The sequence below is a fragment of the Cupressus sempervirens genome, chromosome 10 (genome assembly GCF_028749045.1).
Source record: "Cupressus sempervirens isolate cs-2001-9-10 chromosome 10, ASM2874904v1, whole genome shotgun sequence".
In the NCBI taxonomy this organism is placed as follows: domain Eukaryota; kingdom Viridiplantae; phylum Streptophyta; class Pinopsida; order Cupressales; family Cupressaceae; genus Cupressus; species Cupressus sempervirens.
This window is the reverse complement of record NC_143127.1, coordinates 227,902,126-227,917,343: the sequence shown is the minus strand read 5'-3', so window position 1 is coordinate 227,917,343 and position 15,218 is coordinate 227,902,126. Positions and strand designations below refer to the sequence as shown.

General features: G+C 37.2%; 1 protein-coding gene across 4 annotated transcripts in view; it reads left to right on the top strand.

Annotated features, from left to right (window-relative positions):
- The first annotated feature begins 423 nt into the window (after positions 1–423).
- Positions 424–15,218, top strand: part of LOC149533459 (SAC3 family protein C-like) — a 32,067-nt gene continuing 17,272 nt past the window's right edge. For all 4 annotated transcript variants that reach the window (XM_089803576.1, XM_089803578.1, XM_089803575.1 and 1 more), the window contains exons 1-2: positions 424–890; positions 988–1,088. In XM_089803576.1, the coding sequence (XP_089659702.1) occupies positions 482–890; positions 988–1,088 (510 nt within the window). In that variant the 5' untranslated portion in view covers positions 424–481. The remainder of the gene's footprint in view (positions 891–987; positions 1,089–15,218) is intronic.

The window sequence follows — 15,218 nt, the reverse complement described above, 5'->3', positions numbered from 1 at the left end:
ATATTTTCCACAACAAATCAAATTGTGATATTGCTATCAAGGTTTCACTGTGCAATTTTTTTAGTCAAACTCATTGACCCCATGTTTGATGAGCTTAAGGGGCTTTTTAATGAATGGTTCATACAACACAACACTTTGTAAATGTTTCGCAAATAAAATTTAACGATGGAAGAAACTCTCTAGTTAAACACACTCAAACTAGAATAGTAGTTGGATGGGTGGCCTCCTTTGCTTCATCTTTAAGGATCACGTAGATCCAAAACTTGCCCATCTACTCCCCAACGACGAGTATTCTTCTCCGGCGAACTGCTGCTTCCAAGGTGTCACGACCACAATAAAGAATTGTAGAATGCTCCCCAGCGTGTCGTCCAAAACAAGGAATAGTTGAGCGTAAAATAGAAATGGGCTCAATTATTATTTTTTGGCCAGGCAATTTGTTAAATGAAGTCATAGTGCCTCTGGTTGACGTTGGCGAGCTGACATGGAACGGAACAGACCAAGATACGGAGGCAATTACAGCAGGGGAAGAACACATGGTGGTCGATTCAGAAGTGGAAGAGGCAATCTGAATCAACCCAATTACAATTACCAACAACAGGATGATGGTATGACCGACAAATTTCCTACCTATACTCAGCAATCTCCAAATTCTAGTTTCCCAAGACAACGGAATAATTTGAGGCCCTCGTCGTCCTATCAAAATTCTGGTCAATCTCAGGGGCCTTCAAACAACTTTCTAAATAATTCAAACAAATATAGAGGGCAGGGACACGAAAAACCCTATTTCACTTCACTGGATACGAGTGCTGCATTAACTAATACAGATTTAGAAGAGAAAGATAGTCAATATGGACCATTCTTAACTGGCACGTGTCCTGATATGTGTCCCGGTGAGCATCTATCTATCCATTGTTCATTCAACTGACTTGAAACAATTCTTCAGTTAGGTTATTGTTAACAGATTCGGTTGGAACTGTATTGAGATAGCCAAGGAGCGTACTCAAAGAGAGAAACTCAGAGATTTGGCAGTTTTTGAAAGGCTGGATGGGAACCCACACAAGACATCTGCTAAACTTGCTGTGAAAAAGGTACTCTTCATTTTCACTTATTTGGAACATGACATTTTACCGTTTCGGAGCATGTAATATGATCGCGGTCTGTTTAACTAATCAGAACTTGTTCCCTCATAGCATTTCGGGCTTAAATGAGTCCAAATTTCACTGTTAATTCCTAATAAACCATTACATAATTTGATAGGCTGCAGAAACGCTTACATGAAATTGTCTGTCAAGTTTTGGAAAAGCCTTTGACATTAGAAGCATGTTGCCCTTCATTGCAAATCCACTAAGAAATAAAATACAGAATGCAGTGCTAAGGAATATCAGAGCTAGCTGACTTCTCATATAAAGAAAAGGTTGCTTTTTAGTCACGACAAGACAGACATCAAATTGGCATATGAAACCTTGCTTATGGAATCTGCCAGTTCATTTACCTTATGTTTTGTTGAACTTATGGTTTCCACTTTGTACCCAAGATTGGGAACAATCCAGAAATCTGAAAATGGAACGATACTGGGATCGGAAACATTTAGGCAATAGAATTCTATAAATTTTCTTGTGCATATTTCTTTTAATTTCAATCAGTTCATATGATTGTAAATAGAATAATGCCGAGGAAAAATGCTCGGAAATATGATCCTCTACTTGCAAACTATGCAAGTGGCAGCCGGAATTTTTTCGTTTCTATGTTTATTATGAGAGAAACCTAAAAGCTAAAACTGTCTACCGTTCATTAAGAGGGTATCACCACAATGGAAATATTATCACAATATCTGTTTATTTCAATATAGTGTGTGATGAAAATAAAATTAAGGAACCATTGAAGAAATAAGCATAACAAATACAAACTATAGCTCTAGATTTACTCGGAGAAGTTTTTTCAAAATGAAACTCCACCACCACAAAGACCTAAACTTGTATTTATCTCAAAATAGCATATGCTAATACAATCATTTGTCACTTTGCCAGTAATTGATAGCATAACACCACCCGTGAAAGAACTTAATAATCCACTATTATATTCTTCTAATAGACAGAAATGTTGGGAACAATTTATTTTTTCAAGTGATATTCACAATCATGAGTTTAAACTTTAAAACTCATGTTATGGGACTTGGACTCGGCAGTCAAAACTTGTTCACAGAAAAGACTTAATGGATTGAAAAAAATATGAAATATAGAGATTGTTAAGGATTTAAAACTTGTATCATGCACCTTTCAATAAATAAACTTGAAGGACACAATGAACTATCAAATATAAGCTACTTTGATAACATGCACAAGAACATTAATTGCCTGATTTTAGCTTAAGGAAAAACAAAATTTCAAAATATATAAATATTGTCAAGAGTAATCAAAACTAAAAATATAAACCTATGCTTAGAGTAGCCTGCATTACTCCTCTCTGCATTCATAGTTGTATAGCAAGTCCTTACTCTTAGTGATAATATTGCAATAATATCTGCTTGTTTATCAATGACACCAACATCCAAGGGACCTACTCATACTCTATCCTCCTCTACCTCTAAATACACCTAGTCAACTGAAATGAACCTAGGGTTTACATTAATGTACTGGTTAAAAATTTCAGATCAATATATTCAAGTAGCTCTGAACAGCGTTAGTAAAACCATGACATTAGCATTCCAAACTACTCAGAAAATAAACTCTGTTCGAATATAGAGTTAACAGAGATAGTTAGCACAAAGAGGACTGGTGTTCTTTGTGCTCAAGTTACTGAACAGCAGTAGTTGATTCAACAGAAACCAATCTGCGATAAGTTTCATCAATCATAAAGATAGACCATGTACACATTCCTTGCTCCAACAAGGAGCCAATCTGCCCAGAGATGAGAATAAAATCAAACCATTTTGATTAATTAATGGACAATAGATTTTGGCAGCTTAGGCTTACAAAATGCAAAAAGAAGAGGCCTGTTCTAGATTGCAGGGATTTATATCCAGAAATCTGCCTCACCAGTGTGTAACTTATTTGTCCGATGCAAGTGTTGCAGGTCAAAAGACTGAACAGAATGACTGTGTGACCTTTGTGGATCTAAATTCCCTTAGAAGGGTCTACAAACTACTGCTCATCCCAGCCAGATTCCAGAGTCTGTGTATAGGGTTTTCTGGTAACAAAGACACACAACAAAACCTCAAATCACCCTATTCTTATGTGCACCTAGATATGCAAACTCTCATTCTGCTCTTCCAGGTTCCTTCCTACCCAATGTGGTCTTATTCGCATTATGGCAATGTTAGCAGCAATCTTCAGTCCGACCAAACTCTCTCTAAAATACAGGAGACCTGTGAGAAAAGATGTTACTTGGCATAATGCACAGTCCATAGTGGAAAGTGTCTCATGTAAGTAGGGCTTTCGTCCCACCTGTTAGCACTTAGAGAAACAAAAAATTATTCCACCCTGATGTTTACCAAATTGTCATAATCTTCCAACTACTGTCTTAATAGCCTTTTTAACCTTCCCACAACTGTCCCTAATTCTTCTAAAAAAATCAATGATATGGCCCTCATCACATAGCCTTCTGCCTGATCATACCTATCAGATAGACAAAAGCTATTGGTGAAAAAAATCAATGTTGGGGAGACATCAGGGATGTCTTTTGGATCGAGAAGCTATTCATGCAAAATCCTATTACTGTACACATTCTGCATGTTGGGAAGAAACCATTCATGTCATGGTGATAACAGGATTCAGGGGAGGGCAGACAAATAAGATCGGGGTGACATTGGATATCTCTCCCCAACAAGAAAACTCATCGGAGAGAGCAAGTGGATCAGAAAGAGCTCCTGAGGTCACTGTGAACCCACAAGTCATGCCGATGGAGGTATTATCGGAGAGAAATTCATATTATTTCCCAGATCGACAAAAGGAAAAAGAAACAGATATTCATCAGGAAGACTGCTACTATCGGAGCAGTTTCATTAGGTCCTTCCAATCTCATAAGTCAGCCTGATGTGTATTTACTTTGGAGAGATACATGGTGCATCTCTCCAAATATTGTTGTGAAGCAATACTGGAGGAAATTGGTTATCGGAGGGAGTTATATTATATCCTTCTGATACATGGAGAAATAGTCAGCATTTTTACATCAGAGAGACTCATATGATTGGGATGAGTTTTCCACGGCTCTCTGACTCTATGTCACTTCGACAATAGACATAAGCAATATTTGGGCAGGAGCTTTGCCGATATAGAGAGACTCATGTAATCAGAATAAGCTCCTCATGTCTCCTTCACTATGCATTATCCTGAGAAGCATATACAATCTTTTTGGAAGGAATCTTGCCAAGTCACCTTGAAGTACATAGCGAAGGGAGAACAAAATAAAATATCAGAAAGACCATTAGCTTTGGAAAGAAATCCTCCTTTCTCAGCAATCACATATGGCACGCCGATAAAGATAAGAAGTGATCATCTGATGCAAATCAACTAATGGTTCAATTGTAACTCTATCGGAGAGACACATTACATTGGGGTAAGATCAACATGTCTCTGACTTACTGATTTTCTCTCCGAAAACATTAAAAGTTTCAGTAAAAAAAGGGATTATACAATGCCAATAAGACTTAAAGGCAGTTTCTCCGATCAAAGGACCAAATTCAAAGTGCAGTTCAGATCTATAAGACATTCCATCAGTGTTGATGATCAGCAAACAAACTTATAAAAACAGGTTTAGGTGCCAAACAGAGTAGACAGATTGGAATGAGACCAAATGGGTTCTTGCTGATGACATAAAACACATTATTTTGACATTTCGAAATCAAAAAAGGGTTGGTGCATTGATTACCAGTGGCAGACATTAATGGCCACACAAGTAACCTCGTTACAAACAATATTATCGATTGAATTTCACCAAAAGGATTTCTCTACAACAATTGGAGGCAGAAAGGACTAAGGGTCAAAGTGGAGATTTGTGAATTCATCACATAGGCTGTGCCCAAGTAAGCAAATATAGCTTCTCATAAATTTGATAATTCACACTTGAATTCTGCATTAGTGTTTTGCTTTCTGAATTTTAAAAATGGATAGCCCTGGAGAGGATCAAAAGGTAAAAGGCAAAAAGCATAGAGCAGTAAATCTGAAGGCAAAAAACAGAAGATTGAAACAGATCAAAATATACAAGTAGAACAAAGGAAATTACATCAAGACCTATTAGATCAATTACCTGGCTCGAAGCCTAAATCCAGACGGACAACACAATTGAGGGCTGATGTCAAGAAGTTGGAGGATAAACAAAAAGACGTAGGAGACACATGGATAGCAATTAGACGATATGAATTATTCATTTTCAACTACAGTCAAAGAACTAGGTATGAACCAGGGTGCAACCCCTGAAAGCTCAACTTGGGAAAATTAGATGCGCCGAATGTATTTGTCATTGTTGATCTCATGAAATTACTAGAAAACCATTATAACCCGAACCTTGGGGCCATGAACCATTTACACATCCAAGAATGCAATCTGTGAAGTATTTGATTTAGATGATACATGTGATTATCCTGTAGTATATGAAGATCTGAGCAATGAGTACTGGAGAATGGACACCACCTACAAGGGATGGAAACTACCCCTAATCGACCTAGGAAAGATGGGAACTTAGTATCACTTGCAAATGACAATGGACCTCCTTTTCATTGGATTTACTTGAGCCATACCTAAAATACGCATACCATTCAGCCAGACAGGTAGTAGGCACAAAGGCTCCTGAGTTTACGTCTACTGTGCCATTACTGATTGCTGTTGATATACAATGCCACAATGCCAGACCATTTGACTATGCAACATATGTTTCCAGGATGATTGACCTAGGACTGAAAGCCATCAAAAGAAATCCTTTTCAGATATACTTTAAACATTGCTCCATTCTTATGCACCTAATTTTGTACTGTGGTCATGAGATTGGGATGTGGCTAGAGTAGTTGAGAATTAAACAATTTAATAAGGATAGTCAGTCATTGCTAGTACACCTGTGGACTTCCATTTGGGATAGAAGGTTTACAAATTACCATTATGCGTACTTTGAAGAGTACTTCAAGTCATTATATAGGGTTTACAAGTACCCTTGTGACTGTTCACTTTCTAATGAAATCAGAATTTTTTTGAGGCCCGAGGACTTTTTATGAAAGAAAAATTGTAGATAATAATTGGGGTGATTGGTATTCCTTCATTGACGACACTATGATCAGAGTGTAGACTATGCTAGACCAGATCACATACTTAGAGGTTGTCAGACAATTTGATTTCTCAAATGTCATGAACCTGAGTTCAAATGGACAGCAGTCATTTATGCCTGGTACATCACATTTTGGAGATTTTTCCAGAGTTTCTACTGAGGGGTATGACCTCATTTTACACTACAACATGAAGAAATCTGCTCCAAGGAAATGATTTGATCTTGAGGGTTTTTATTGATCATGTTAGAAGAAAGCAAAATCTAAGTGGGCGTTGACCATGTGCTTTTGCCCCATGATGATATTATTAGGAATATGGATGAAGCAAAAGCAGAGCAGGCCATAGATGATTACAACGGGGAGATGGAGTGAAAGATGAAAGAAATGGAAGAGACACAGTTCTTGTCTCCTGCTGGTGAAGAGTCCTCAGCTGAGGAAGTGCTGCCGCATTAGTTTGACAAGATCTCAAAGTTTAAAATTGAGGAGTATCAACCCCTAATGGGCATAGTGCAAGAAGTTAGTGAATCGTCTGATACTAGGCAACTAGCTCGCACATCCTTCACCTCTGATGTTCAGTTTATCAAATCCTCTGAGTTTAAGTATTTTCTATATAGACAAAAGGGGAAAATGCTAAGAAAATCAGTTGCACACATCACACCCACTAATGAGGGTCAGCTGTTAGAAACACTAAGGATGGATGTGGAGAATCAAATGAACACAATGACTCCAGAGAAAGGAAAGGAACTATTAGAGGATGCTGATGTGATGAGTTTTCCTGCTTCGGACTTGAATTCTACTTTAGTCTTCGACAGTTTCTTACACAACAGTGATGCAAAAGATAAACTCAATCCAGAGGGAGTGACTGAAGTATACACAGGATTAGGATATAATCCTGATGAGAAATCCCTTTTGACTTGATCTTTATATCCCCCACACAAAAAACCATACATTATTGATTAGAAAGAAGGCTTTTGGCCATATAATGACACTAAAAGTGGGGCAAACTGATCCAGTGGTTACTGTAGACATTGGTATTAATGTGGCCAAGTTGAACAAAGCCCAGATACAAATGCTGATTAAGGAACAAGATATGTATAGGTTGAAGAGTGGAAGGTTAACAAACAATGATGATTCTCTGAAAGATCAAATTAAGGGTGCACCCAAAGAGTCTGCAGATTTGTTAACTCAAGGAGAAGATGCCCAACTGAAAAACAAATCTGAGTCAATAATGATGGAGAACTAACAATGGAGCTCTTAGATGAGGAATACTAGATTTGAAACAATCTCAGTTCAGAAGAGGTCTGCCAGTTTGATGCGAACCTACCTCCATAAATTTTTAGGGCTATTGGGCCCACCTTTGCACCGGAAGGCATCCAGCTTGCCTTCCTTCCATCCTCCCATAGAATTGTAGGGCTTGGCCGGTTAAACTAATCCCCGTAGGGCTAGGGACAAATAATCCCTTCAAATAGTAGGGGCTGCTCGGCCTACAGGGGATTCAATAGTCTTACCTGTGCATGCAAGGGTGAAGGATGGAAACATGAAATAGTCTTAACCAGCATCTTTCGGAAATTTTTTGCATTGCCCATTGAAAAAATCTCACGATTAGAGCACAAGAGGATAAGGGAGGGACTAAATGCAAAAGTCCAGGAGATACACAGAAAAAGCTCCTCCTCTGATGAGGCCATTGCAACTGCCGAAGCATTGATCAAGAAACACAAAGAATATTATCAAGACCTTAAGTCAGAAGCTGAGGAGTTCATGGATGCTTCAGGAATAGGCCTACCAGCATTATTTGATGATGATAGGACACTGAACAATCAAAGTTAGTGGACAACAAAGTACAGGTTGGTAGTACAAGATGCACTGGAGACTGCAAAGAATGACGGCCTTGTTGGATACAATTGTTCAATTGTGTGTTGTCTTTGATGTTACACAAATATCATATTAGTTATCAGACAGAGTCTATCGAGCTTGGTTGGTCAGCAAAGCAAATTCCAGAGTCTACGTAGCGTTCCTGAAAGTTACTTTGTGGAACAGTTCTTACCGAGCTCACTCGGGCGTCGAAGGATTTTGTGGCAGAAGTCAGTTTCTACCGAGCTCACAAGGTCAGCGAAGGAAAGTTAGTGTTTACCGAGTTCACTCGGTCTCCAAAGGATTTTGCAGTGTTCACCGAACTTCAGTTGGTTAACACTGGAAATCATTTCTGGAGCAGTGTTTACCGAGCAGGGTCGGCCAATGAAAGATTTCATTGTTTTGGGAAATAAAGTTTAATTGTTTCAGGTAATGATTGTAGCCGACTGATGTAATGATTATTGGTAATTGTAACTTGTAAATGAGCCAACTTGACAATTTGTAAGGTATAAATAAGAGGTCAAGTTGTGAATTCTAAAGTATGGATGAGTGTAATGAGCGAGCATGCAAGTGTGAAGAGGAAAGTGTGAGCGAATTTTGAAGAAGGATCATATATCCTTGAGGAGCAGCAAAGTTGTATTCGATCAGAAGAGGATCTAGTAAAGTAGAACAAAGATCTGTATCAGCAAATTCAGTTGCATCTCATTTAGGTCAATTCATTGTTACTTTTTCACCATTGTAGCAGTGATTTCTAAATCTCTTAATAGAGTTGGTCTCACAGCCATTTTGTAAATCCTCTAACAAGGGCGACAGTTCTATTGAATTGTTCTAAAGACTTCTAGCAAGGCCACTCCTAGCAAGGTGATTAAATCTTTTAACAAGGTCACACCTAACAGTGTGTTTTGTAACTTTTAACAGTGTTGGCTCCTAATAGGGCTCACTTCAGAAGAGTGATAATTTGGTAGCTAGTTACTTGGTGGTTTTTCCCATATTGAGTTTCCATGTTAAATTTGGTGTCTCTTGTGTTCATGTTATTTGTTTATGCATGCATGTTAATCACTGTGAATGTTTAAGTTCTGTTAAAGATAACATACACTACATTTACTGAGTTACAACATTTTTCTGTATAGCTATTGAGTGACAGCAGTAACTAGTTTTATAAGACATCTAAGAAATCTGTGGATTTGTTTTTGTGGTAACTGATTCACCCCCCGCCCCCCCTCAGTTACTCCATCTATATTTCCAACAATTGGTATCAGAGCTTTTGGTGCTTGCAAGAAGGATTTCAAGGATCTAAGCTAAAGATCAAGATGTCTTACGAGAGGAAAATTCCAAGGCTTAATAGGGATAACTTTTCAGCATGGCAAGGTCTCATGAGACTCCATTTGGCTTCCATTGAAGATACAGGATTGAAATATCTTGATGAAGAATATGTAACTCCTTCTGGTACACTATCTGTCAATGACATTGCTGAGAAAAAAACTCATAACATTATGATGATAGACATTGCATCTGCCTTAAGCTATGAAGAATTTGATGATATCAAAGACTGCAAAACTGTCTTTGAAATGTGGAACAAGCTGAAAGATATTTATGGAGGTGATGATAATGTGAGAAGAGCCAGAGCAGAAAGTTTAAGAGGACAATTTGACCGGATGAGGATGAGAGAGGATGAGAACATTGCCAAGTATGTCGAAAGAGTCAAAGCAAGAAACAATTGTAAGTAAAGTTCTTAGAACATTACTTCCCATTTATGCAATTAGAGTTTCTGCAATTCAGGAAAGAAGATGTGAAGCAAATCATAAAATAAATTTAGAGGCCATAGTAGGAAGATTGACTACATGATAACTATGATAACTATGTTCTAGCTTCCAAGAACATTGAATCAACATTTGAAGCCAAGCTTTCACTCAAAGAAAAGGGTAAGAAGATAAAGGATTCTCAGTCAAAAAGTAAAGAATCAGAACAAAGTTCTGACAGTGATCTTGAGGTAGTTGAAGCTCTACTAGCAAGGAAATATTCTAGAGGCAAAGGAAAACACTAAGGTAAGGTTCCTCTAATCTGTTTTTCATGTGAGAAAATTGGTCATATTGTTGCTAGGTGCCTAAACAAGCAAAACAAGGATGAGAAGAAAGGTCACAAGGGCAATAGCAAGAAAGACTTCAAATCATTCAAGGACAAAGGTAAGAAAGCATGTTTCATGGCTAAGGATTCTAAGGATTCTAATAATAGTGAAGAGGAAATTGTTTACATTGCTGTGAAAGATGAATCTGATAATGATGAGGAAGATAAGATGACACTTATCTCTCATGTAAGCAAAAATGATACATGGATCATAGATAGTGGTTGCTCACATCATATGACTAGTGACAAAACAAAGTTTGAACAATTTGAAGACTATGATGGCGGTAGTGTGAGGTTTGGTAATAATGAACCTTGTTGCATAAAAGGAAGGGGAAGAATCTCACTAACCAAAGAGCTTGTATGTTATATGCCTATTGGGTTGAAGGGCTAAAACACAATTTGTTGAGTGTGGCACAGCTAATCAATATTGGATTCAAGGTGGAATTCATGCATGGAAAAGCAAGATTGCTGGATGACAAAGGAAAGCTGATTGGATCAGGCATACAAAAAAAATGTAACTTGTTCTATCTTGAACTTGGTGAATGTTCATGTTTTATTGCTCAAGTTGAAGAAAGTTGATTACGGCACAGAAGGTTATGTCATGTGAATTTTGATAATTTGGTGAAAATGAGCAAATTCAGGAAAGTAAGAGGCATTCCTAGTATAAAGAAACCTGATGTTGGTTTATGCAAGAATTGTCAGATTGGTAAGATGGGAAAGACTAGCTTTAAAAGTAAAAACTATCAGTCTGAAGAAATTTTGGAAATTGTGCATACTGATTTGTGTGGGCTTATTGAAATTGAGAGCTATACTGGAGAAAAGTTCTTTATTCTTTTTGTTGATGATTACTCTAGAATGATGACTGTCATATATCTGAGAGAGAAGTTAGAAGCATTTGAAAAGTTCAAATGGTATTTGGCCAGAGTAGAAAAGGAAACAGGGAAAAGATTGAAATGTTTGAGGTCAAACAGAGGTGGTGAATTCATCTCCCATGAATTCAATAACTTTTGCATTGAAAGAGGAATCAAAAGACAGGTATCAACTGCTGAAACTCTCGAGCAAAATGAAATAGTTGAAAGGAGGAATAGATCCATCATGGATTGTGCAAAAACTCTAATGATTGAAAATAACATTGCTATCAAATACTGGAAGGAAGCTATCAGCACTGCAGTTCATACCTTGAACCGAGTACAGTTGAAGGAGGACTCATTCAAAACCCTCTATGAGTTATGGTATGGCTATAAACCCAATGTAAGTTACCTAAAAGTATTTGGAAACAAATGTTACATTCTGAAGGAATCTAGAAAAGGTAAATTTGATGTGAAGGGTGATGAAGGCATATTTTTGGGATATTCTTGCAAGAGTAAGGTATATAGATGTTTGAATTTATCTACTCACAAAGTCATAGAAAGTGCACATGTGAAAGTTGATGAGTTTGCAGAAAGGACTGAAGAAGAAAGCAAAAAGGAACCAGAAGATTACAAGAGATTTGTTTTCATTGAACCTGATATAGTGCCATATACATCTGTCAATCTGGAAAATTCTACTCCCGAGTCTTCAGTCATCGAGTTGCAAGAAGTTCAAACTGAGTTGCAAGAACCCGAGTCACATTCAGATGCTATCGAGCCAATGCCTACCGAGTTAGAAGGACCCGAGCAATAGTCAGATCAGCCAGAACCTGAAATTGAAACTCAAAATGAAGAAAATGGAACTCAATCAAAAGGCAAGGAACTTGTATTAGCAAAGTATGTAAAGAGACATCATGCACCAGATCAGATTATTGGAGACAAATCTGAAGGTACCATGACAAGAAGTAAGCTAAAAGGTACTTGTTTATTTGCTGATTTTGAACCTAAAAATGTCAAAGATGCATTAGAAAATGAAAGTTGAATTGAGGCTATGAATGAAGAGATAGGGCAAATAGAGAAGAACAAAACATGGACTCTTGTACCTAGGCCTAAAGATAAAAATGTGACTGGAACTAAGTGGGTATTCAGAAATAAGTTGAATGAGGATGGTAAGGTATCAAGAAACAAAGCTAGATTGGTCTGTAAAGACTACTCTCAAGAAGAAGGAATTGATTATGGAGAGACTTTTGCTCCTGTTGCAAGACTGGAAGGTGTCAGGACCTTACTTGCATATGTTGCATACAAAGGATTTAAGGTATATCAGATGTATGTCAAATCAACATTTCTCAATAGTATTCTTGATGAAGTCTACATTGTGCAGACTGAAGGTTTTGTTGATCCAGACAAGAAGGACATGGTCTGCAAATTACACAAAGCATTGTTGGTTTGAAACAAGCCCCTAGAGCATAGTATGAAAGATTGCATAACTATCTTATTCAGATTGGTTTTCAAAGAACTAATGATAATAGTAGCTTGTATATCAAGGAAGGACTAGATAACAAGATTGTTTTGGCAAAAATATTTGTGGATGATTCTTTGTTTATAGGAAATGATAATCTATGCAAAGAATTTTCAGAGCAAATGAACAAAGAATTTGAGATGTCAATGTTTGGTGAAATTAAATTATTTGTTGGTCTTCAAATTCAGTAGAGCAAGAATGGTATCTACATTACTCAGTCAAAATACATCAAGGAGATACTTAAAAAGTTTGGTATGGAAGATTGTAAACTAGTTGGGACTCCCATGTGTATTGGACTAAAGCTTACCAAGGATGATGAATCAAAAGAGGTAGATTAGACCTTGTACATATCAATGATTGGAAAGTTGCTGTATGTAGTTCACACAAGGCCTAATATTGCTCTTGCAGTTGGTATTGTGGCAAGATTTTCAACAAAATCTAGAGAAAATCACATGATGGCAATCAAAAGGATCTTGAGATACTTGAAAGGCACTGGAGATTATGGATTGTGGTACAAATTTGGAGGTAATTTGGACTTGAAAGTGTTTATTGATGCTGATTGAGTAGGAAATATTGATGACAGAAAGAGTACAAGTGGTGGAGCATTATTTCTTGGAAAGAGGTTGGTTTCTTGGACAAGTAAAAAGAAAAATTGTACATCCCAATCTACAGCAGAAATAGAGTATGTTGCAGCAGCAGTAAACTGTTCAAATATTGTTTGGTTTAAACAGTTATTGGAAGGCATGAAGGTTGAGATCAAAGAACCAGTTGTTATGTTTTATGATAATACAAGTGCAATCAACATATCCAAAAACCTAGTGATGCACTCCAAAACCAAGCACATTGCAATAAAGTATCACTTTGTCAGAGAATTGGTGCAGGATAAGGAGATCAGATTGAAATATGTCCATACAAAGGAGCAAATTGCTGACATATTCACCAAGCCATTACCTAAGGATGCATTCTTGTATCTAAGAGGTAAGTTAGGGGTCATTCCCTTATCTGAAGTTCACTAAAATGAAGTTTTAGTGATACATTAATAGGAACCAAGTTGAAGATCTATCAATTGATGCAGCATAGTCATGGAAACATTGCATATGAATCAGTACTCAAGGTACATTGTTACTCATTTGGTATGTGTTGTTTTTGGCACGTGTTGTCAAAGAGGGAGAATATACTGTCATATCTTTTTGAAATTTGAATTTGTTTATAGAGAGTTTGTTGTTTAGAAAAGAAGCTATGTAATTCCTTCACAGAGGGAGATTACAGCATTAGAGAAGATTGTGGCATAAAATCTAAGAGGGAGAAATGTTCTATTAGAAAAAGACTTGTTTTCAAATTTCTTCTGCTATGACATGTTAATGACAAAGAGGGAGATTGTTGGATACAATTGTTCAATTGTGTGTTGTCTTTGATGTTACACAAATGTCATATCAGTTATGAGACAGAGTTTACCAAGCTCAGTTGGTCAGCAAAGCAAATTCCAGAGTCTACCGAGTGTTCCTGAAAGTTACTCTATGGAAATAGTTCTTACCGAGCTCACTCGGGTGTCGAAGGATTCTGTGGCAGAAGTCAGTTTCTACTGAGCTCATAAGGTTAGTGAAGGAAAGTCAGTGTTTACTGAGTTCACTCGGTCTCCAAATAATTTTGTAGAGTTTGCAGTGTTCACTGAGCTTCATTTGGTTAACACTGGAAATCATTTTTTGAGCAGTTTTTACCGAGCAGGGTCGGCCAATGAAGGATTTCATTGTTTTGAGAAATAAAGTTTAATTGTTTCATGTAATGATTGTAGCTGACTGATGTAATGATTATTGGTAATTGTAACTTGTAAATGAACCGACTTGACAATTTGTAAGATATAAATAAGAGGTCAAGTTGTGAATTCTAAAGTATGGACGAGTGTAATGAGCGAGTATGCAAGTGTGAAGAGGAAAGTGTGAGCGAATTTTGAAGAAGGATCAGATATCCTTGAGGAGCAGCAAAGTTGTATTCGATCAGAAGAGGATCTAATAAAGTAGAACAGAGATCTGTATCAGCAAATTCAGTTGCATCTCATTCAGGTCAATTCATTGTTACTTTTTCACCATTGTAGTAGTGATTTCTAAATCTCTTAAATAGAGTTGGTCTCACAGCCATTTTGTAAATCCTCTAACAAGGTGGACAGTTTTATTGAATTGTTCTAAAGACCTCTAGCAAGGCCACTCCTAGCAGGGTGATTAAATCCTTTAACAAGGTCACACCTAACAGTGTGTTTTGTAACCTTTAACAGGGTTGGCTCCTAATAGGGCTCACTTTAGAAGAGTGAAAATTGGTAGCTAGTTACTTAGTGGTTTTTCCCATATTGGGTTTCCACGTTAAATCTGGTGTCTCTTGTGTTCATGTGATTTGTTTATACGCATGCATGTTAATCATAGTGAATATTTAAGTTCTGTTAAAGATAACATACATTGCATTTACCGAGTTACAACATTTTTCACACCTAACAGTGTGTTTTGTAACCTTTAACAGGGTTGGCTCCTAACAGGGCTCACTTCAGAAGAGTGAAAATTGGTAGCTAGTTACTTAGTGGTTTTTTCTCATATTGGGTTTCCACGTTAAATCTGGTGTCTCTTGTGTTCATGTGATT